The following is a 23,656-nucleotide window of genomic DNA, read 5'->3' on the forward strand; positions in this document are numbered from 1 at the left end:
CACAGTTAAGAACCAGTCAGCTAACTTCATTAAAACCGTTTACTTACAAACTTTAATTCAGCAAAGGTCTGTGTGGGTAGTGGGGAGGAGACCCCACCCCGCAGGTGTGAGCCCTCACAGTTGGGGGGAAAAGAGAAGGTGGTGGCCCAGCTGGCCAGAGGCAAGCCCTGCTGATGGGCAGATGCAGAGTCTGTCTGCATGGGGTTGTTGGTTGCTGGCACTGGGTAAGGAGGCCAGCTCCAGAGATCCGGCCCAGGGAAGGAGGTGGGGTTCACTTTTGGGGATACAGTGGAGGCCCAGTGGCCAACTCCCAAGGACAGACAGCAGGGGTTTGGTTGAAGCAGGCAGAAAAAGCCCGCCTCTGTACCCAGGCCCAGGCAGAAGGGCTGACTTGCCAAGGCCCAGGTTTTGGCCTTCAGTCCGCAGGACGGACACCATGGGTGAAAGGGCCCACTCCCTAGGCCAGAGCTCTTTGGTCCTGAGCCAAACTTCCGGAGCTTGGCATCTGAGAGGCTCTGGCCAGTGGCCCAACTTTAAGGCATCAGAAGGCAAGAGGACGGGGGCAGAGAGCTAGGGGTTGAGCCTGGGGCTGGGGTACTGGCCAGAGTGGGCAGGCAGGGACAGGAAACAGCCATGCCTGCAGCAGAAGTGGGACAAAAGAAAAGGGTTGAGCCATTTCAAACTTCCAAGTGCAGAATGGAGGCCCAGCCATACTGGACTTAGAAGGAATCAGTGTGTGGTGGTGGGGAAGGGGGTAGATCCTAGTTGATTTAAAAAATAATAAAAATTAGAAAAGGAAATTCTAAGTCAATTGTTGAAAGTTTAAAAAAGGGGGACCGTCTCTGATCCTCACAAGGGTCAGGGACACCTCCAAGGCACTCGAAAGGCCAGAATACAGGAGTGATGAGGCAGGCGAGGACACCCAGAGAGCTGGGCACAGGCAGAAGGAAGCCAGGAGCTGGGAAGGGAGAAAGAGCAGGCCAGGCCCCTCTCTCTTAAGACTGTGGGATTATGGCTCCGGGAGCTGGCCTACAGATACAAGGTGGCCCCGGGTCCCCCCACATCCCTTGGGCTCTGGCTAGTTGGTCAGCAAGTCTTGAGATTTCTCTATTACCCAAAGAAAGAAAATAAAAAATAAAAATAAAATCCCACAAAAACACACCACCAGAAAAACCCAAAAGCGATTAGGCGCAGGCCCTTGAGCATCTGTGGCGCAACCCCTTTAGAAAATCCGCTTCCGCTTCAGGTAGGAATCTGCGTAGTGGCCTCCAAGGCCCTGGGAGTGCTGGCCCACGTAGCTGCCCTCTGGGCTGGGCTCAGGGGAGGGCAGCAGGTGGGAAAAGCTGCGTTTCTGGCCACCTAGGGGGGTCTGTAGACAAAGCAGGGGGAGTTGGGTCAGGCGTCTCCAGAGGTTCAGGGCTCCCCAGCCCTGTGCATTCCAATCCCCTGCCCCTACCTTCAGGAGGTGGCTGTGGCCATTGGGCCCAGGGCCAAGGCCCAGGAGCCCTTCACTGGAGCCCAGAGGGGAGGAGCCTAATGCCTAGAGAAATGGAAAAGGGGAGACAGGTAATCTCAAGAGGCCAGAGGAAACTTCTGGAGGGAATGTGAGAGATTTTCAGTCCAAGCTTGCACTTGCCACTGGGGCGGATCATTCCATTCCATGGGTATCGTGTGTGCACACATGCATGGAATATGTTCTGTGCCCTCTATCACTCTTCCATCTCACAACCCTGAGACAGCCAGCCTCTCACTCTCACTGAACCTGGAGCACCCTGTTTTTTGTAGAATGTCTGGCCAGCAGGCACCAGCACTTGTCTCCACTCCTCTCAGCATTGAGGTTACAGCAAAGTGTGAACATTTCCAGCTGTTTATGTGGGTACTGGGTATGGAAGTTAGGCCCTCATGCTTGTGTAGCAAGTGCTCTCATCCACTGAGTAATCTCTGCCCCCAACACTTATTTCTCTGAGCCTGTTTTCCTATCCACCAACTGGTGTTTGTCACCCACAAATGTGTGATGAACTGACCGCATCCCTACTGCCACCCAAACCATGGCTGAGGAATCACCTAGTGTCACAGGCCCTGGACACACACACACATGTGGCCTGGTACCCTGGTTGTCTCCGGGGACCTGTCCTCACCTTGTTGAGGTGGCTCTGCTTGAGGCCAGCCTGCAGACCACTAGTGAAGTAGGAAGTGGGTGAACCAGAATAAAAATGAGAGAGGGATGCCCCAGTGCCTCCGCCACTCCGCTCGCTGAAGCCACTGGGTGGTGGAGACATCTGCAGAGAGGAGGTTGGCTGAGTGACAAAAAGACAATGGTAGGACACCCTTCTCCAAAGCCTTGGCTTTATGGTGCACCCATACTCATGTTCTGTGCCTGTCTCTCTCAAATAAACAAATAAAAGTTTTTTTGTTTTGTTTTAAATCTTGGGTTCGGAGCCGGGCATGGTGCTGCACACCTTTAATCCTAGCACTTAGGAGGCAGAGGTAGGATTGCTGTGAGTTCTAGGTCACCCTGAGACTGCATAGTGAATTCCAGGTCAGCCTGGGCTATAGTGAGACCCTACCTTGAAAAACCAAAATAAATAAATACACTTGCTTGAAAGCCTAACATAGGTTCAAGTCCCAGTTCCCACATGGAGCCAGATGCAAAGTGACACATGCATCTGGAGTTCATTTGCAGTGGCAGACCACCCTGGCATGCCCATACGTGCTCTAGCTCTCAAATAATGAAAAAATAAATAAATAAATAAATAAAAAGGGAGAGAGACAGCACATAGGCCCATTTCCCCTTCATTCTGTCAGGGACCTACAGACCATAATTAGTCCAATGGATACAGGCTGGTCTACAGGACAGAGAGGTCTACACAGGCTAGGAAGAAGCCACTGAGAACCACATGTGAGTGCGGCCATTGGGGACCACTGAGGCCCTGATGAGCTAAATTCCAGATAACTGCAGAGAACTACCCACTACCAGGTGGAATGACAAGAAATAAGTTTATGGCCTGGTGTGGTGGCGCATGCCTTCAATCCCAGTACTAAATAGGCTGAGGTAGGTGGATCGCCGTAAGTTGAAGGTCACCCTGAGACTACTTAGTGAGACCCTACCTCAAAAAACCAAAATAAAAGAAAGAAAGAAAGAAAGAAAGAAAGAAAGAAAGAAAGAAAGAAAGAAAGAAAGTTAGTTAGTTAGTTAGTTTACAGTCAAGAGTGGTAGCACACACATGCCATCCCGGTCCTTGAGAGACTGAGGCAGGAGGATCACTTGAGCCCAGGACTTGAAAATGGCCTGGAAGCATAGCAAGGCTGTCTCCAAACAAAACAAAAACAAACTTCTGGAGTTCAGCTATGTAGTACTAGGACCTGCTTGCTGTGCAGCCAGAGCTAACTGCTACACACAGGCACAGAACACACAGGGTAACTCAGCTCTTACCTTGTGTCGGCTGGGTCCATGGGGCCCCAGGGCTGGCTCCCGGGGATGAGAGAAGAGCCGTCGAGGTCCCACATCCTGAATGAAAGGGGAAGAAGCACAGGGCTTGTTCTTGCTGCCAGTATACCCTGGGCTGACTTCCATGGCACAGCTGCCACCAGGGATCCATGTACTTCTTTCTGGGCCTGGAGGGGGCTTTGTGAGGATGGCACAATGGGAGTGAGGCTGGAGGTATGCTAGTGCTGGGGACAGGGGTTCCTGAATCCCAGGAATGGCTGGTGTGAGAAGAACATGTGTGGCTTCAAAGGGAGTAGAGGAAGGAAGACAGATACACAGAATGCTACACCATTTCTTCTTGGGAAGCAGCATGGCCTTGGGCTGGGGCGTGCCTAGCATACACAGGCCCTGGGTTCCACTCACAGCACTGTATAAACCTGGCGGTGGCTACATGAGACCCTGTCCCAAAACTAAAAACTGGGGCTGGAGAGATGGCTTAGTGGTTAAGGTGCTTGCCTGCAAAGCCTTCATGTCTCACGTAAGCCAGACACACAAGGTGACACCAGGGGGCAAGATCACATATGCACACAAGGTGGTGCATGTGTCTGGAGTTCAACTGTAGTGGCTGGTGGCCCTGAAGTGCCAATTCCCTCTCTGTCTCTCTAATAAAAAATAATAAAGATTACTGCATACACATGAAGAGATGCTGTTGAGGTGTGCTTTCACCAGTCCAAACAGTAAAGTCACCTGTATTCCAGGTATAGAGCTTGAAGATCACTTGGCACAACTTTTGGGAATCTTTGAACTTGCTATGTAACTGAGGAAGACCTTGAGGTACTGATCTTTCTGCTGCATCCTCCAAAGTGTTAGCATTATAGGTGTGCACCATCATGCCTGGCTTACATTGCTGGTGTGCCTATGGACTATGACTCTATCCCACAAGGTTGGATGTGGACCTGCAGTGTTAAGTTGCTCAGAAAGCTCTGGAATGTGAGGGCTGTGAGTATAGCTCAGTATTAAAGCATTTGCCCAGTATGTGCAAAGCCACATGTTCAATTCCCAAACCACCCACAGCTAAGAAATTTCAGGAATTTGCCGGGCGTGGTGGTGCACGCCTTTAATCCCAGCACTTGGGAGGCAGAGGTAGGAGGATCACTGTGAGTTCAAGGCCACCCTGAGAGTACATAGTGAATTCCAGGTCAGCCTGAGCCAGAGTGAGACCCTACCTCGAAAAACCAAAAAGAAATTTCAGGAATTGGAAAGAAAAATTTTGGGCTGGAAAGATGGCTTAGTGGTTAAGCGCTTGCCTGTGAAGCCTAAGGACCCCGGTTCGAGGCTCAATTCCCCAGGACCCACATTAGCCAGATGCACAAGGGGGTGCACGCATCTGGAGTTCGTTTGCAGTGGCTAGAAGCCCTGGAGCGCCCATTCTCTCTCTCTCTGTCTGCCTCCTTCTCTCTCCGTCTGTCGCTCTCAAATAAATAAATAAAAATAAAAAATATTTAAAAAAAAAAAAAGAAAAATTTTAAGATTTGGAATGCTTACTTCAGTGATGCTTATCCTAGCTGGTTTGCTGAATGACCTGCCCTCAAGGAAGCCATGTACTCACCGAGGGGTAGTCAAATCCGTAGCTATCAGGCAGCGCTGGCTCCGGAGGCAGACGGGTGCTGCTGAGGGGGCTGAGCAGGCGGGATTTGAGCTGGAAGGCTTTGCTACTGCCACCTTCACCACCACTGCCTCTACTCGGGACTGCAGGGTTGGGCAGGGGGCCCTCAGCTGGGCGGCGGCCTCTCACAGAGCCTCCCCAGCCCCGGCCCTCCTTGCCTGCCAGGTTGCTGGCTGGGAGCAGACTGTGTAGGTTCAGGTAAGGATTCAGGGGAATGCGGTAGTCCTTAGGGGGCTCCCCCAGAAGTGAGACCTGTGACAGAAGGGCTGGGTTCGTGAGGGCAGCAGACAGAGGGGAACTCTTAAGACAGAGGCTGGTATAGTGCTGGGCATATGATGGGACCTTACCCCAGGAGGTGTGGGCAGGTGTCCACTGTCTTTCTGTAGGCCCCTGAGGCCGGAGCCTCGAAGCCCCATGGGGGCTGGGGGTGGAGTAAGCTGGGCTGCTGGAGGACCCATGCCCATGGAATCCCGGTCACTCCCAGAGGGGCCCAACAGTGGTGGCAACAGAGGTGGTGGCTTCCCTCGCCGAGGTGGCAGCTCTGGGGCCAGGCCCCCACCTACAGAGAAAAGGAGTGTGTCAGAGCCAGTGGCCCATGTACAAAGGCCCTGTCTTCCTAGGGTCCAGGGACAATGTCTAGGTGCCATGTGAGATGGGCTTTCAACCAACAGGAGACTGACCAGGGAGGTTGTGCCATCTACCCAAAGCCACACACTGAACTCCCAATCCCACAGAGAAAAGGGCCTGGAGAACGGGGTGATGCATGGTGCAGTGCCCCAGAGAGGTGGATGGTGAGGTCTCAGTTACCTGAGGGTAGCTCCCCAAGAAGGGAGTTGGCAGGCTGGGCTCCAGGCTGGAGGGTGCCCAGGGGTGAGTCTCCCAGAATCCCAGGCTTCTAGAACAAACAATGATCTGGAGGTAAGGACAGTGCGGCCTAGGCAATAGACAGGGGCCACCCAGAGTCCTGGCAATTAGAATGCCCAGCCCCACCAACTACAGCTCAGAGCCAGTCACAACAACACCTGCAACAGGCAACCCATCACTTAGCATGTCAGAGCCGGTCACACCTCCACTCCATCAGGCACACAAACATTACACCCTGAGCACTCAGCCCCCTTGCTGATCATAGAACAATGCCCAGCCATGGTACTTGGTAAGACATTACATAGTATTTCTCTCACTCAGCCATGCAATGGCCCAAGGCTCCAAATGCACACTTTGTCACTTACTACCAGGCACAGCTGGGTCCCTAACCGGACCTCAATAAACCAATGCACACAGGATGTATGTATATATGAATGTATACCGTGAATCTATGTGTATGTGCACAGGGCAGGAGGGGGGGCATGGGGTGGGGGTGAGGGGAGTGTGGCTGGGTCTCCTTCCCAGCAGGAGGGACCACAATCAAAGAGCCATGTCTACTTTCAGGCTATAAATGGGTGTCTAGGCCTGTGGACTCAGCCCCAGCCACCAAGGCCAGGTGTCTCTCCAGAAAAGAAGGACAGGTAAACCTGTTGCGGGGGGAGGGCTTCTTCCCCAGCTAGGTGAGCATCTTGTCTGCACAGCCACAGTCCTTACCTTCTGGCTCTGATTCTGGTTCTGCAGGGCGAGCTGTAGTAGTGCAGTGGACAGAGCGGGCCCGTTGAGCAGCGGCATGGCAGGAGGGGCACCTAGGAGGCCTGGGGGAGACACAGGGAGCAACAAAAGGAGCTGGACAGTAGTCCATGGATGGGCACTCCAGTGTCCCCACCACTCAACACAGCCCCAAGCACATTGGTGAGACAGAAAACCCAAATTCTCTATTGTTCAGGCCAACAATATGCCTGAAAAGGGGCAGAAATGGTTGCCTGGTACAGGCTCTGCTCCCCCTGGGGACCTCCAACCAACAGCCACAGCCATTAAGCAGCCCCCTTACCCTGCTTGCCACTGGCGCTGCCATGGAGAAGGGGATTCAGCAGCAGCTGGAGGGAGGCCGATGGGCCCAGGTTATTCAGTAGCTGCAGGATGTTAGGCTCTGGTAGGAGTCCCTTGCCACGATTGAGGGCCTGGGGGAAGTGGAGGATGGTTCAGAGCACTACAGCCACACTGGGGGCCCTGAGGTCTCTGGAGTTCCCTCTCCGCTCCGCCCCAGGGACACCCTTTCCTACTCACTGTGGCCTGGGCAGCAATCAGAGCTGCCAGCATGCTGCGGCCAGGGGGTCCTGGAGCACAGAAGGACACACGCAGGTGGCTGCCCCCCAAGGCCAAGCCATCTGCCCGTTGCTGTGCCACCTCGGCCATCTCCGCTGTCTCGTACTCCAGCACAGCAAAGCCTTTCAGCTGCCCATCCTGGCCACACGCCAGCTGCCAAGGAGGAGATTGTGAGCATCTCTTAATGACAACCTCAACCAGGGAAGCTCCAGAATGAAGTGTCCCCAGAGACAGATGCTGCCCGGGATCATGACAGCAAGCCCATGGAAGAGTGGCCTCATTAACACCTGGTCTTTAATCTCTATAATGGCCTCTGTGTGTGGGGGGGGGGGGGCAAAGTTGTGCAAACATGTAGGTGGAGGAAGTTGATGTTGGGTGTCATCTTCAATCACTCTCCATCTTATCTTTTGAGACAAGATCACTCATTGAACCTGGAGTTCACTAGCTCCTGCAAGCCTGAGTGATCCTCCCATCTCCACTTCCCCAATGCTGGGATCTGAACTTAGGTCCTCACTGTTGCACATGTAAAGCACTCCACCTACTGAGTCATCTCCTAAGTACCCACATCCATTTTTCAGGGGGCAACTGAGGTACAGTGAGGTCAGTGAGCCCAAGGCCAGGAGGCTGGAGTGGAGAGTGGAGCTAGAACCTGCCTCACACGAGTGCCTTCTGCTGGGCCTCACAGCTGATGTCAATAAAAGAAGGACTTGACAAACTCCTCAGAACACAAGGGGACAAGATGGGAAAATGACACAGGCCTCTGGCCACAGACACTAAAGATGAGATAGAGGTAGCCAACCAGGGCAAGAGATGCCAGTACAGCAAGGCACAGTGACAGCCAGAGTAGGGTCATCTTTCTAGGCTTCTCCCCAGTGGCTTTTGGGTTCTTCAGGGCCAAAGTCCTTATCTATAAAGCCTGAGCAGTATGTGCTCAGGAGTGAGAATGGCTGGAGGCTACAATGAAGACAGCACTGTACTCCTTAGTCACTCTGCAATCATGTTGACCCCATGCATCACTTAGCAGTGAGATGCAAAGAAAAAGGTTACAAATGCCACGTGCACAATCAGGGCAACTTCTGCCACCCATACATAGAACCAACCCATTAGTTTCAGGGCATCTGAAGTGCTGGCAGGATAGGTAGGGACTGCCCTAGGGTCAGCAGCTGCTGGGAGCATATTTTGCCCTGCATTGCAGTCACAGGATGGTGGCCACCAGGATCTGGACTGTAATATCATGTCCCTCTTCCCCCTGCAGATGAGGAAACTGTGACTCAGAGAGGGGCAGACCCTGACCTAAGGCCACTAAGCCAAAACAAGAATCAGATGAGGGCAGGGTGATACCCTTTATGGAGTTTTATGGCCTCTTCAAAACAGGCTGAGGGCAGGAGGATCACTGTGAGTTATAGGGTAGCCTGTGTGAGCCTCTACCTCCAAAAGAAACAAATAGCTGAATTTCATGACACATGCCTTTAATCCCAACACTCAGGAGGCAGAGGTAAGAGGATCACTGTGAAGCCCTGAGTTTAGCACACAAGGGGCCAGAGGGCTGACAAACTGTCACCGAGGTGGCATAGCCAGGAGGGGAGGGGAGGGGTTGACAAGATGTTAAGGGGCCAAGATGGCTGCTCAGAAGGAACTTGGCTGTTAAAATAGGAATTATAAAGGGAGGGACATGGAGTCAGGGTCCTCTGCAGAGTTAAAAAACTAGTTAATGGAGCTAAGCTGAAAACCTCCTCCATGTAAACCAGATGACAGAAAGCTGGGAAAAGCTACACTGCATGCAATTCAATGGGAGAGAGAGAAATCACCAGTGAAGATACTCACAGTGGACACTGCAAGCCTTATATTTTGCCAGCCAGACCAAATGGGTCAACGGGTGCAATAGTGGCACATCTGTTATAGGGGAAACCAACCGCCCCCTAATTTGACTGGAGGCCCTCTCCATAAGGGTAGTAATGAGCCCTACGGGGTGTAACATCTGCTGGTGTCTGGCTAAATGTATATACTATGCTCACCAAACTGCCCAGTAAGCACTTCTCTTAATGTTCATACCCATATATTAATAACTCTCACTTTTGGTTAGAGAAGCTTGTCTTTTCAGATGGCTGTGACCTTGGGATGACTCAGAAGGCACCACAGTGCTGAGAAGAAGTAACATGAGTACTCCACACTGAAATATCTCTATCATACCTTCCAAGGCTCAGGGTCCATTGCAGAAGAGGTGGCAGAAAGAATGTAAGAGCCAGAGGAAGGGTAGGACTCCTTATAAAGTGCTCCTCCAGACACAAAATGGCCCAGATATCCATGACCTCACAGTGCCTGACAAGACCATCAGAAGATGGCATCAAAATAAAAGATCATGTGGCAGGGGCAGTAAATAGTCCCCAGTGGGGTAAGTACTGTTACTGTTATATGTCCCTGTCAAATTGCCTTCTAAACTTCTGTGCTTATGCCCACAGCTCACTGTTATTGTCATCAACTGGTCACAGAAGGAAACTTCTTGCTGCAATGGCAGATGTACTGCAGAGATTCAACTGGTTAAATTCTTGAGACTGACCAGTGTTGCGGTCTAATGGCATAACGCCAATAACAACCCCTCCAAGGCTCAGGGAACATTGTGGAAGAGGGACATAGAAACAACCAATGTGGCCAGGTGGGGTGGTGAATCCCAGTACTCAAGAAGCAGGGGAAAGAAAGCATTATGAATTCGAAGCCACCTTGAGACTACATAGTGAATTCCAGAGCAGCCTGGGCTAGCGCCAGACCCTACTCTGAACTCCCCCCCCCCCCTTGCAAAAAAAAAAAGGGCTGGAGAGATGGCTTAACCACTAAGGCTCTTTCCTGCAAAGCCAAAGGACCTAGGTTCAATTCCCCAGGACCCACATAAGCCAGATGCACAAGGTGTCTGGAGTTCATTTGTAGCAACTGAAGGCCCTAGCGTGCCCTTTTCTCTCCCCCTCTGCATCTTTCTCTCCCACAAATAAATAAGATTATAAAAATACTTTCTTTTAAAAATATTTTTAAAAAAAGAAAAAAAGGATCTATGTTGAGATTTACATAGCAATTTTCTCCTAACTGAAACATTCTATACCCTGAGGGAGGCTAAATTAAGAAGTTCCAAGTTGAGACATCCTACTCCCCTCCCCCCAAGGTAGAGTTTCACTTTAGTCCAGGCTGACCTGGAATTCACAATGTATTCTCAGGGTGGCCTTGAACCTATGGCAATCTTCCTACCTCTACCTCCAGAGTGCTGGGATTAAAGGCATGCATCATCACACCCAGCTGGAAGTTCTAAATTGAAACAAGGACTTGTTAAAGGAAGTTGCTGAATAAATGGAAAATTTGTTAAGGCTCAGGAAGTTCAAAATCTCTTTAAGACTCAGGAAATAAACAAAGCTCAGGATATAGACATTTCACATGTCTCAGGAAGCTCCTGAAATTCACCTGATTCACAAGGCACCTCCCCAAATTTATGTTATATAAAGAGTTAATAACTGCATGGAAGACTAACCAGCTGAAGTTGCCTTGAAGGCATTCACTGAGCTCCAGAGACACAAATTCAGGAGTTGTCACTTGCAGTAGGGTAGTCTTTTCACTGAGGTAGCTGCTTGAGTCATCCATGCTTAGCAACTTCTTTCCCACCCTCCTGTAAGTAACCCCAATAAATTCACTGGTTCCCCATGTTAGACTTTGGTTTAATTTTCCATTATCAATTCTCTATCTGGGAGTGAACAGACATTTCATGTCTCCTAAGGAAGTAACACAAAACATACACACTCACAAGCACATTACTTGCCACATATATACAAAATAACAAAATTAAAAATAAAAATTGAGGGCTGGAGAGATGGCTTAGCGGTTAAGTGCTTGCCTATGAACCCCGGTTCAAGGCTCAATTCCCCAAGACCCACGTTAGCCAGATATACAAGGGGATGCACACGTCTGGAGTTCGTTTGCAGTGGCTGAAAGCCCTGGCGTGCCCATTGTCTCTCTGTCTCTCCCTCTGCCTATTTCTCTCTGTCTGTCACTCTCCAATAAATAAAGAAAAAAAATTTAAAAAATAAAAATAAAAATTGAGCCAGGCATGGTGGTGCATACCTTTAATCTCAGCATTTGGGAGGCAGAGGTAGGAGGATTGACAAGAGTTCGAGGCCACCCTGAGACTACATAGTGAATTCCAAGTCAGCCTGAACTGCAGTGAAACCCTACCTCCAAAAGCCAAAAAATAAAATAAAATAAAATTTGGAGCAAGGCGTAGTAGCCTATACCGTTAATCCTGGGAGGCAGAGGTAGGAGGAGTTCGAAGGCACCATGAGACTACATAATCAATTCCAGGTTGGCCTGAGCTAGAGTGAGACCCTACCTTGAAAAATCAAAAAACAAAACAAAACAAAAAAATTGGAGCTGGGCATGGAGATGTACACCTTAAATCCCAGCACTTGAGAAGCAAAGGTAGGAGGATTGCCATGAGTTCTAGGCCACTGACTATATTGAGACTCTACCTCACAAAACCAAAATATAAAATAAAATTTGGGCTGGAGAGATTGTTTAGTGGTTAGGGCACTTGCCTATAAAGCCAAAGGACCCAGGTTCTATTCTCAAGGACCCATGTGAGCCAGATGCACAAGGTGTGGTAAATGCCTCTGGAATTGGTATGCAGTGGCTAGAGGCCCTGGTGCACCCATTCTTTCTCTCTTCCTATCTGCTTAATTCTCTGTCTCAAATAAAAAAATTTTTTAATTAAAAAAAATAAAAGAGCCGGGTGTGGTAGCACATGCCTTTAATCCCAGAGTTGGGAGGCAGAGGTAGGAGGATCACTGTGAATTCAAGGCCACCCTGAGACTACAGAGTGAATTCCAGGTCAGCCTGGGCTAGAGCGAGACCCTACCTTAAAAAATAAAACAAAACCAAAAAAAAAAAAAAACAATTAAAAGCCAAGTTGGGGGCTGGAGAGATGGCTTAGCCATTAAGCGCTTGCCTATGAAGCCTAAGGACCCCAGTTTGAGGCTCAATTCCCCAGGACCCATGTTAGCCAGATGCACAGGGGGAAGTTTGCAGTGGCTGTAGGCCCTGGTGTGCTTATTCTCTCTCTGTCGCTCTCAAATAAATAAATAAATAAATCTTTAAAACAAAAGCCAAGTTGGGCATTGTGGCATATGCCTGTAATACCAGGATTTGGGAGGCAGGAGAACTGCCTTAAGGCTAAACTAGCAAGATCACATCCAAAAAAAACAAGAGAGACTTCATGTTGGGTAAACTGGGGTGCTGGGAAGATTCCTCAGTTGCTACAGTAGTTGCTACACAAGCATAAAGACCTGAGTTCACATTTCCCAGCACCCTCATAAAATGTCGGGTGCAGTGGTCTGCATCATCTGTAACTGTACAGATGGGGAGGGGGAAACAGGAGAATCTCTGAGACTTGCCAATCTAGCAAGATCAGTGTGACTGTCTCAAAAATAAGGTGAGCCTGGCATGGCAGCACTAGGGAGGCAGAGGTAGGAGGATCGCTGTGAGTTTCAGGCTACCCTGAGACGACATTGTCCTTGAAAACATGCTTGGGCTACAGATCACTGAATAATCAAGCCGGAGCTGAGCGGGAAACTTTTCTGTGGGCCAGCTGTCAGAAAGCTGGGAAGAGTTATGCTGCATGCAGCCTTTTGGAGGAGAGGTGTCATGAATGGTGTTAAACAGCAGTGGACCCTCCCAACCTTAAGACTGACCAACCAGGCCAAATGTATCAACTGGTGCAATGTTGGCATATCTGTTATGGGGGAAACTAACTACTCTCTGGAGGCCCGCTCCATGGGAGAGAATACATGGCTGGCACTGAAAATGCATTCAAAAGCCTATGGCTGGGGAAGTCATGACCCCTAAGGGAATAACAAATGCTGTTGTTTGCTTGCAAATAAATCAATAAATAAATTTTAAAATAAGACAGGTGTGGTGGCATGTGACTTTAAACCCAGCACTGGGGAGGCAGACGTAGGGTTCTTTGTGAGTTAGAGGGCAGCCTGACACTATAGACCTGAAGACTATAGAGTGAATTCCAGGTCAGCCTGGAATAGAATGAGACCCTACTATGGTAGAAAAGAAGTTAAAAGTTGAACTGATTCACTGTGTTACTGCAAGAGTTAATTGCTGAGGAGCTAAATTAACCTTTGTCAGCAAATGGAAAAATCTCAAAGAAAGAATTGTCCAGAAAGGGCCCAAAGAGAAGATAAGGAAAGACAGGAGTTGGGTGTGGTGGCTCACGCCTTTAATCCTAGCACTCAGGAGGCAGAGGTAGGAGGATGGCCTAAATTCAAGGCCACCCTGAGACTACATACGAAAAACTAAAAATAAGTTAATAAAGGAAAGACAGTTTAGACTAAAACAAAGTAAAATGGAGTTCACTGTTAGGGTGGCCTGACTACAGAAATGATGGATATGCAAATTGCCACGTCTTGTTTGTTCACTTACCCCTCTCCTTGGCTATGAAAACTGCAAAATGAAAATAAAATCTCAGCTCAAGGTCAAAGCTTCTTTAGAGAGCTATCTCAAGCTCTTTGGCCCCCAGGTAATTAAATTCTTCTAGTTTTATTTATACTGGCATTGGAGTGATCTTTCCAGAGAACTTCTGCAATACCACCTCAAAAACACAAAATTTTTAAAAATGTGGAAGGTGGGACATGGTGGTCCACATTTTCAACCCCAGTAGTCAGAGGCTGACATAGGAGCATTAATGAGCTAGAGGCCAGTCGCCTCAGAAAAACACAAAGAGAATATGATGGGAGGTTGGAGAGATGGTTGTAGTTAAGGTGCTTGCCTGCAAAGCCAAAGGGCCCAAGTTCAGTTCCCCAATACCCATGTAAAGCCAGATACACAAAGTGGCACATGTGTCTGGAGTTCATTTGCAGTGGCTAGGGGCCCTGGCACATGGATTCTCTCCCTCTTTCTCTCTCGCAAATAAATATTTTTTAAATAATAATAATACTAATAATAAAAAGGTGTAGGGGATGGAATAATAGCTTAGCAGTTAAGGCACTTGCCTACAAAGTCAAAGGACCCAGGTTCAATTCCCCAGTGCCCACATAAAACTAAATGCACAAGGTGGTGTATGCATCTGGAATTCATTTGCAGTGGCTAGAGGCCCCGATGTGTCCATTCTATCTACCTCTTTTTCTCTCTCAAATAAAAATATTTTAAAAAAGGTGGAAAGGGATTGAGGAAGACACTTCACTTCAGCATCGGGACTCCACACACACATACCCCCCCCCCACCTCTAACCCCACCAATACACAGATGGCTGAGGATGTAGCTCAGTGGCAGAACACTTGCACAGCACACCAAAGCCTTGGGTGTCAACCCTAGTACTGGAATGGAGGGGAGCAGTCAGAGGGATTTGCTCAGAGTACAGAGCAGGGCTGGAATCTGAGTCCACCTTCCTATAGTTAACACTATAGGCTACTCCAGAACAGCCTCCTCTAAGTCTGGCAGTTCTAGGAGCTCAAAGATGCTCAGAAACACCTGACTAGTTGGCTAGGTCCCCCATGCCTGTTACCCCAGCACTTGGGCAGCTAAGGCTAAGGAGAATGGCATTATTAGATGCTACCCTGAGCTATTTAGGAGACCCTGTGTACAAAATAATGCAAGCAAATGAAATTGATGACAGGGCTCCTGACTCACCTGCCAGACAAACATGAGACAACAGAGCTGAGGCCTGGGATGCCTCAGGACTCGTCCCCAGGCCTTTAGGCAACACCTGGGCTCTCACCCACTATACCCTTCGAGCCTCTGCCAAGATCCCATTTAAACTGCTTTGTCTATGGCTTCACCAAGGTGACCAAGTTACAAAGTAGGTGACATCAAAGGGCCCCCCTTAAGTGAACCTGGCATCTGTCCTCTGCATTGATCCCAGGACTCACCTGGCAGAAGGTAGGGGTGTAGACAGCTGACAGCGCATGACGCAGGGTGTCCACATCACTGAAGCCGGGTGGCAAGCGGTCCACACAGAGGCAGCGGGAATGGAGCAAGGCAGGGGTCAGCTGCCCAGCGTCTGTCCAGTGTACATAGAGTGTGCGGGGGCCCAATGGCTTGCCCAGCAGATCAGACTTGGCACGGGCAGCTGAGTCCTTCTTCATGTACTCAGCAAAACCATAGCCCTTGGAGTGACCAGTGCGCTCACTGTAGACCAGGAAGCAGCGCTCCAGGCTGCCAAAGGGCCGGACCAGCTCCTCAAACTGGGCTTGTGTGAGGCTAGGGGGCAGGTTGGCCACACACAGCAGAGCATCTGTGGGCTGCAATTGCACAGATAGCTCCCGTTCCCGCAGGTGGCTCTGATGAAACGTGCTGATGGCAGCTTCAGCCTGCTCCCCGTTCAGCAGGGTCACAAAGGCTGCAGGACAGGAGGGGGTATGAGAGGGTATAGAGTCAGTGTGTATGTCTTTTTTTCCTTTTTTTTTTTTTCCAAGGTAGGGTCTCGCTCTTGCTCAGGCTGACCTGGAATTCTCTATGTCATATGAAGGTGGCCTCGAACTCATGGCAATCTTCCTACCTCTGCCTCCCAAGTGTTGGGATTAAAGGCGTGCACCACCATGCCCGGCCCCCTTTTGGGTTTTCTGAGGTAGGGGCTTGTTCTAGCCCAGGCTGAACTGGAATTCACTATGTAGTCTCAGTTGGCCTCTGCCTCCCAAGTGCTGGGATGAAAGGCATGGGCCATCATGCCCGGCTTTCAATGTATATTTCTAAGGGCCTACCTTCAATCTTGGGCCTTCGAAAGTATGATGACCCCAGAATGTACATCCACTTGGACACATCAGGCCCCAGCTGATCCAAACACATACCAGCCTTAAGCAATTACCAATAAGTAAAAGGATGCCAGCTGGTGCCTATCCCTGTCCACCTCTATCTGGTGACAATCCACATCAGTAATGACAGTCTTATGTACATAAAACATGACCTAAGAACAATGTATGCAACTAGAGTCACACCAAGGGGAGTGGCCACACATGGTCACTGAAACCCAGGCTTAAACCCTAAACTCTTTGTGGTTCTGGGATCTCAATTTGTTCATCTGTCAAATGGAAACAACGTAATCCTCACAACAATAGTCTCTGCTAGAGAGGAAACAGGTTCAGGGCAGCACCTCCTTGCCCAAGTATCAGGTAGTCAGCTAGGCATGGAGATACAGGAGTATAAACTTTGTGCAGGAGGGTAATTTGACATCAAATAAAACCCATCTTTAAAAAAAAAAAAAAAAAGATGGGCTGGGAAAATGGCTCAGTGGTTAAAGATGGTTGCTTGCAAAGCCCGCTGGCCCAGGTTTGATTCCATAAAACCATATAAATCCAGACACACAATGTGGTGTATGTTTGGAGTTTGCAAGCCTTTCACCACTGAAGTATCTCCCCAGCTCACATCTCAAGTTTTGTTTTTTTTTTTTCCTTTCTCTCTGTTTGTTGTTGCTGTTTTTCAAGGTAGGGTCTCACTCTAGCTCAGACTGAGCTGGAATTCACTATAGTTTCAGGGTGGCCTTGAACTCTTGGCAATCCTCCTACCTTTGCCTCCCAAGTGCTGGGATTAAAGGCGTGCACCACCACAACCGGCTCAACATCTCAAGTTTTATTTGCAGTAGTAAGAGGCTCTGGTACATGCTTATTCACGGTTTTTTTTTTTTTCTCTCTCTCTCAAATAAATAAACATGACTTAAAAGTTTTAATTTAGAACCAGGCATAGTGGCACAAACCTTTAATCCCAGCACTTGTGAGGCAGAGGTAGGAGGATCACCATGAGTTAAAGGCCACCCTGAAACTACCACCATACCAGATCCTTGACCTGTGGCTACCTGCCACTCCTGACTCAATCTACCTCACAGCCATGGCCAGCTTTGTTCCACAGGGTCCTCTTTGCAGTGCCGTGTGGTCCAATCCCATGGCCCTGCTGACCTCCCTGCAGATTTCTCAAAGCTTTTCCAGGACTACAGCAGGCACACTTTGTCTGGGCTCTGCAGCTCCCATTCCCTGAGCAGGGCACACTGAGCCCCAATTCCTGTACCTGGCCAATAGCAACCCACCCATCTGATCTGATGGCAAATGTCTCTTTCCTGGTAAAACCTACCCTGCCCCAGATTTGGGCTTCCAGTGATCCCTCCCTGGAGATTCTGATCCAAGACAATTTCACTTTCTTAGATTTTTGTTTATTTATTTATTTATTTATTATTATTATTATTTGAGAGGCGCTAGCTATGTAGCTCTGGTAGGTCTGAAGCTCCCTGAGTAGACCAGTCTAGCCTCAAACTTGTGGCAATCCTCCTGCCTCTAACTTCCAAATGCTGGGATTACAGGTATGTACCACTGGCAAGCCTGGCTTCACCTGCATGTTTGGAATTAACGTCATTCAGGCTAGACCACCTCTACTTCACAGCTGTGTTCCTGGCATCCAACACATAGTAAGCACTCAGTCACTTAATTGTGAGATTCCATGAATGAAATGTCATTCAACATCTGAATCCCTATTCCCAGAGGCTCTATACATATAATTCAACCAACTGCAGATTCAAAGTACTTGAGATGTTGTGGGGAGAGGTTAGACCTACAGCTATACTGAACACATAGCTTTCTCTTGTCCTTTTCCCTTAAACATACAGCATGACCAGCACTTGGAAGGAAGAGGTAGGAGAATCCCTCCCTGTGAGTTCAAGGCCAGCTAGGGGCTACAAAGTTCCAAGTCAGCCTTGGAGTGAGACCCTTCCTCCAAAAAAAAAAATCAGCCTGACAACAATACACACAACATGTACATTGCAGCAGGAATTATAAATCATCTAGAAATAACATAAAGTCTTCAATATATTCTTAAGCCTAAATTAGTTACATGCAATTATAAGATTTTCTATAAGGGACTTGAGCATTCTCAGATTTTGGTTGGTTTGTTTTTGTTCTATTTTTGAAACAGAGTCTTCCATACACTAGCAAGGCCTCAAACTAATGATCATCCTCCGTTTCCCTCCTGAGGGCTGGGGTTACAGGTGTGTACCACCACACCTGGTCTGTGTGGGGTTGGAGAAGGAACCCACTGCATTAAGTAACTGTTTGACCTATTGCTTCTTGTAGCTGTTTTCTAAGCACCTAGTGTGTGCCATATTGACCCATCACTTGTACTTGTTTATAGCGACAAAGTGAGTATAGAACAAAATTAAAACTTGACATTCAAGCAGGGTGTGGTGGTGCATGCCTTTAATCCCAGCACTTGAGAGACAGAGGTAAGAGGATTGCCGTGAATTCAAGGTCACCCTGAGACTACATAGTGAATCCCAGTTCAGCCCAAGATAGAGTGAAACTACCCTACCTTGATAAGACAAAAAAATTAATTAAAAATCTTAACCACTATCAAGCCCATCAAGGAAGTGTTGAAGGAGCACCTTTCTTTCCATGTTACACACTGACAAGAAAGGTTCTAGAAGATCTTAGGACCTGGCATAATGTCTGGCAGGCACATACATCCATTGAGGGTTTCACACAGGAAGCCAAGGTCAACAAGACTTTTCTCAGAGGGCTGACCATTCAGTACATGAACAGATGTACAAGCTAGAAAAGATGGTCAAAGGTGGCCTGTGATATGCCGGGAGGTGTCTGAACTCACCAGGTTGGGGGGATGGGAGAACAGTGGTAGAGCCAGCACTTGGAAGGCAAAGACAGGAAGATCAGGAGTTCAAGGCCAACCTTAATTACATACTGAGCTTGAGCTACATGAGATTCTATCTCAAAAAGTTTAAGTAGGGGCTGGAGAGATGGCTTAACAGTTAAGGCATTTGCCTGCAAAGCCAAAGGATCCCGGTTCGACTCTCCAGACCCACGTAAGCCAGATGCACAAGGGGGCACATGCATCTGAAGTTCATTTGCAGTGGCTGGAGGCCCTGTGCACCCATTCTTTCTCTTTCTCTCTCTCAAATAAATAAATAAAATATATTTAAAACACTTAAGTAGCAGGGTGTGGCGGTGCACACCTTTAATCCCAGCACTCAGGAGGCAGAGGTAGTAGGATTGCCTTGAGTTCAAGACCACCCTGAGACTACACAGTGAATTCCAACATCAGCCTGAGCTAGATCAAGACCCTACCTGGAAAAACCAAAATAATAATAATAAATGTATCAGGCATGGTGGCACAAGCCTTTAATCCCAGCATAGAGGCTGCATAGGGAGGATCACCATGAGTTTGAAGCCAGCCTGTGAGAAAAACAAGCAAAAAGGTAGGTGGTGTTTCTGTTACTGCCATGCTTGATGTATTTGCAGTACATTAAATAAACAAAACAAAAAAACAGTAACAGAACAGCCCAGACATTAAGAGTGCTCAAGGAAATGGTGAAGCCAGGCCATATCCTTGCATATCAATGCCAGAAGGAACCTCAGACAGGATTTGAGACACAAGAATCCTGTGAATTAGGGTCATGTTTCATATGGCCTGCAATGGCACTGAACAGGCTCCACAGGGGAAACAAGTTGTAGCAGGAAATCGTAAGAGAAGGGGAGGCTAGGTGGATACAGAGGGGACAGGGAACAGATGGAAGTCAAGGGGACAGAGGGCTTGAAAGAAGAAAACAGACAGGGCTGGTGGTTGGCTGTGAAGATAGGGAGCCCAGTGCCCTGGTATGTGACTAGTTGCCCAGAGGAGAACCTGAAGCTTCTCCAAGGTGGGCAACCAGACTCAGGGACAGACATACTCCTGCTCCACTGCCCTTGAGGACAGTATGGAACCAAAGTTCAGAAGAGGAGCTTCTGAGCCACAGCCCTCCCATCTTTAGAGACTGTCATCTCATGCCGTGGCCTGCCCCATGGCCCCACAAACCTGTCCCTTTGTATTTGTCCACAAAACAGTACTTGAGCTCATAGTCGCTGAGTAGGTCATGTACTTCCTGCAAAGACAGAAATCAAAGGACAGACAGTCACACACCAGGGAAATGCCTGCAGGTAAACCTCCATTTTACAAATAGGAAGTGCAAGTTCAACACAAGTCTATTCAGGACCTGACTGTACATTATATGGCACCAACAAAACAGATTTAAAGCATTGCAAAGCCTGCTGGTCTAGGTTCAATTCCCCAGTACTCATGTAAAGCCAGATCTACAAAGTAGGATATGTATTTGGAGTTCATCTGCAGCAGCAAGAGGCCCGAGTGTACCCACACTCTCTACTCTCTCACTCAGATAAATTATTAACAATTGGACTGGAGATGGCTCAGTGTTAACAGGCACTTGCTTACAAAATAGATTTATAGAGTATGCCTTTAGATGGGTTGCTGAACAAATGTGGCCCACCATTTGCAAGTTTCTAACAATTCAATTATACATTAGGCACCCTATTTGTATTTGTGGTAGGGGTCCTCACTTGCAGGAGCAGAATGCAGCCTATTGTTTTTGTTTTGTTATTTTATTATTTATTATTTGAGGGTGGGGAAGAAAAGAGGCAGATCGAGAATAGGGCATGCCAGGGTAACAAACTCCAGATGCAGGTGCCACTTTATACATCTGGCTTACTTGTGTCCTGGAGAACTGAACCTGCATCCTTTGGCTTTGAAAGCAAGCATTTTAACCACTAAGCAATCTCTCCAGCCCCCCTCCCTTTTGTTTGTTTTTTTCCAGGTAGGGTCTCACTCTAGCTCAGGCTGACCTGGAATTCACTATATAATCTCTGAGTGGCCTCTCCTGCCCCTCCTGACTGCTGGGATTAAAGGTGTGCGCCACTATGCCTGGCACCCTCCCCTTTTTTTGAAGTAGGGTTTTACTCTAGTCCAGGCTGACCTGGAACTCACACTCTGTAACCTAGGCTGGCCTCAAGCTCACAATGATCCTCTTACCTCAGCCCACCAAGTGCTGGGATTAAAGGCTTGGGTCACAACACCTGCCTTCCTATTGTAACCATGAGCTAGACCTTACAGATATGGGAGCTTGGGGTTTTTTCAAAAGCCCTCTAATGAGATGGCTTAGCAGTTAAGATGCTTGCCTGCAAAACCAAAGGATCCAGGTTTGATTCCTCAGGACCTACATAAGCTAGGTGCACAAAAAGGCGCATGTGTGTAGAGTTCATTTTCAGGGGCTGAAGGCCCTGATGCATGCATGTGCTGATACTCTCTATCTGCCTCTTTCTCTCCAAATAAATAAATAAAATTTTAAAACTTTAAAAATAAAGCCCTATCTATTGCAGAAGAGGTGGCAGAAAGAATGCAAGAGCCAGAGGAAGGGTAGGACTCCTTACAATGCACCTTCCAGACATAAAATGACCTGGCTACCCATGATCTCACAGTGTTTGGTACTACCTATACAAGATCATAATGGGAGGGAAAGATGATGACATCAAAATAAAAGAGAGGCTGGTTGAGAGGGAGAGGGGATATGACAGAAAGTAGAGTTGTGAAGGGAAAAGTGAGGGGGGGGAGTTAAAATGCCTTTTTGTATATAATTAGGAAATTGTCAATAAAAAAAAAAGTCCTAGTGGTTCCCTGGTCTTTGCTTCTGTTAATGGGACAGGCCCCACCAACTGTTTATGTGGATTCTAGATATTCAGGCCTCCTCAGGCTTGTGCAGGACATGTACTAAGCACTGAGCCATCTTTCCAGCCCTACCTAGTGTGCATTAGGAAACTGAACCTCCCAGAGGCAATAGAAACACCAGAGGTCAGGCAGCTTGTCAAGGGAGTGGCAGGAATGCTACCTAGGAGTACCTTACATGAACTGGGAGCACTTGTACTTAATAATCCCACAATGTGCAGCTATATGTGTCTCCTAATTTCCTTGGGTTAACAGAGTACCCTGTACACTAGGCAGGAGGGCAGTGTGTTCACAACTGAGAAACTGTGGGCACACACGTGGCTCCAGAAACACACCAGGTGCCTGCTTCAGGTTTGTCCCCAAATCATGCCCTTCAAACACTCTCTCAGCTCCAGGAGTTTTAGGATCCATGCTCATCCAATTGCAGATATTTGGGTGGGCCAGAGAGCAGAAATTCTCTCAACAACTAGAATAAACTTACTGTGCCGGGTGTGGTGGTACACACCTCAGCACTCAGGAGGAAGGGGTAGGAGGATCAGCATGAGTTTGAGGCCACCCTGAGAATACAGAATGAATTCCAGGTCAGCCTGGACTAGAGCGAGACCCTACCTCAAAAAAAATTATACATATATATATGTATATAAATATATACATATATATTATATATAAATGTATATATATGTATGTGTATGTATATATATGTGTATGTATAAATATGTGTATGTATATATATGTGTGTGTGTGTGTATGTGTGTGTGTGTATATATATATATATATATATATATAATCTCGAATGAACTTATTACACAGCCATTCCACTGTGACCAGGCAAGGGCAACATAGATGCTATTTTCCTGGGTCCAAAGAGCACTGCCTCGTGTAGGTATCAAGACAAGGGCAATCCTGGCAGTTCAATTAGTCAAGGGGTGTGTCCCAGAATGCACAAACCCCCTTTACTTGTAGATCTATAAAGCATGGTGGCTGTAGATCTCCTTTTTTGCAAGTTAATTTTAGGTCTTTTGAATAAGGGACTACAACTTCCGGATCAATCGATGCGGAATATGGAAGGGCACACATTAATCGTGAAACTTCAGAATATGAAGTACGGCCAGCTCGTGGAAGAAAGGGGTGAGGAAACGAACGTACCACGGAAGCATGGAGACAGCTGTAGTACTTATTTCTACACCTTCCAATCAGGCAACTCGTTCAGTCCCCAACAAGGCCCAATCTGCCCTCCCCTTTTATAGCCTACCCCCCTTCAATCACTTGGTCTCAACCAAGCCTTGGGGTCGCCCATAGCAACGTGTTCGCTCAGTCCGAAACTGGCCTTTTTCCCTTCATCACGATCTCCCTACAACTCCTTGGCCTCCCTTTCCCTACCCCTGGGAGGATCCCCGCTTGGACATCTCTCCCCTACCACAACTGGTGTCGCCTGGTTTGTCCCCTGCGCACGCGCACAGTGATATTTCCCGCCACGCTCCCACATAGGCGCCCCCCCCATACCTGGTTGGTCACGTCCCCCGGGAGGCCCCGGATCAGTATCTTACGACGGTTACGGAACTGTCGCTCGGTATGTTCCAGGCGTCTCCGGATCTCTTCTGGATCTAACGGCGGTAATTCTTCTTCGGGCGCCCGCCGATCCACCGAATCGCTGGCTTCAACCTCGGCCTCAGCCTCAGGGCTCAGTGGCTGCCGGTGAGTAACGGACACGTCGGCCGCCATCTTGGGAAACCCGGCGCCTTCTGGGACCAGTGAGCCTGGGTGGAGCGGCATAGAGCGGCAATGAGGACGCGCCCGCTGATTGGTCGAAACAAACCACGCCTTCTCCTCAGCCTATTGGCTACAGTTAGGTCCGA

General features: G+C 48.4%; 1 protein-coding gene across 3 annotated transcripts; it reads right to left on the reverse strand.

Moving 5' to 3' along the window:
- Window positions 1-25: 25 nt before the first annotated feature.
- Raver1 (ribonucleoprotein, PTB binding 1) lies at window positions 26-23,556 on the reverse strand. 3 transcript variants are annotated; one of them, XM_004667448.3, is made up of 13 exons: window positions 23,304-23,556; window positions 20,103-20,169; window positions 15,188-15,657; window positions 7,245-7,436; window positions 7,009-7,138; window positions 6,672-6,772; window positions 5,901-5,988; window positions 5,441-5,652; window positions 5,037-5,345; window positions 3,434-3,508; window positions 2,139-2,279; window positions 1,457-1,540; window positions 26-1,369 (listed from the first exon to the last, which is right to left on the reverse strand). In XM_004667448.3, the coding sequence occupies exons 1-13, from the start codon at window positions 23,520-23,522 to the stop codon at window positions 1,223-1,225; spliced, it is 2,235 nt and encodes a 744-aa protein (XP_004667505.2). In that variant the 5' UTR covers window positions 23,523-23,556; the 3' UTR covers window positions 26-1,222. The 3 variants fall into 3 exon arrangements, with proteins under 3 accessions (XP_004667505.2, XP_044999149.1, XP_044999150.1); XM_045143214.1 differs by having other exon boundaries at window positions 2,139-2,297; XM_045143215.1 differs by lacking the exon at window positions 2,139-2,279.
- Window positions 23,557-23,656: the final 100 nt, after the last annotated feature.

This window comes from Jaculus jaculus, chromosome 2 (genome assembly GCF_020740685.1).
Source record: "Jaculus jaculus isolate mJacJac1 chromosome 2, mJacJac1.mat.Y.cur, whole genome shotgun sequence".
In the NCBI taxonomy this organism is placed as follows: Eukaryota; Metazoa; Chordata; class Mammalia; order Rodentia; family Dipodidae; genus Jaculus; species Jaculus jaculus.

Bases quoted from the DNA above. Each gene is read 5' to 3' on its own strand.
- Raver1 (XM_045143214.1), bottom strand. From the start codon at position 23,522: ATGGCGGCCGACGTGTCCGTTACTCACCGGCAGCCACTGAGCCCTGAG. The intron at 20,170-23,303 runs GTATGGGGGGGG...CTGTCTTTGCAG, and splicing joins CGGGGGACGTGACCAACCAG to GAAGTACATGACCTACTCAG. The intron at 7,437-15,187 runs GTGAGTCCTGGG...CCTCCTTGGCAG, and splicing joins ACACCCCTACCTTCTGCCAG to CTGGCGTGTGGCCAGGATGG.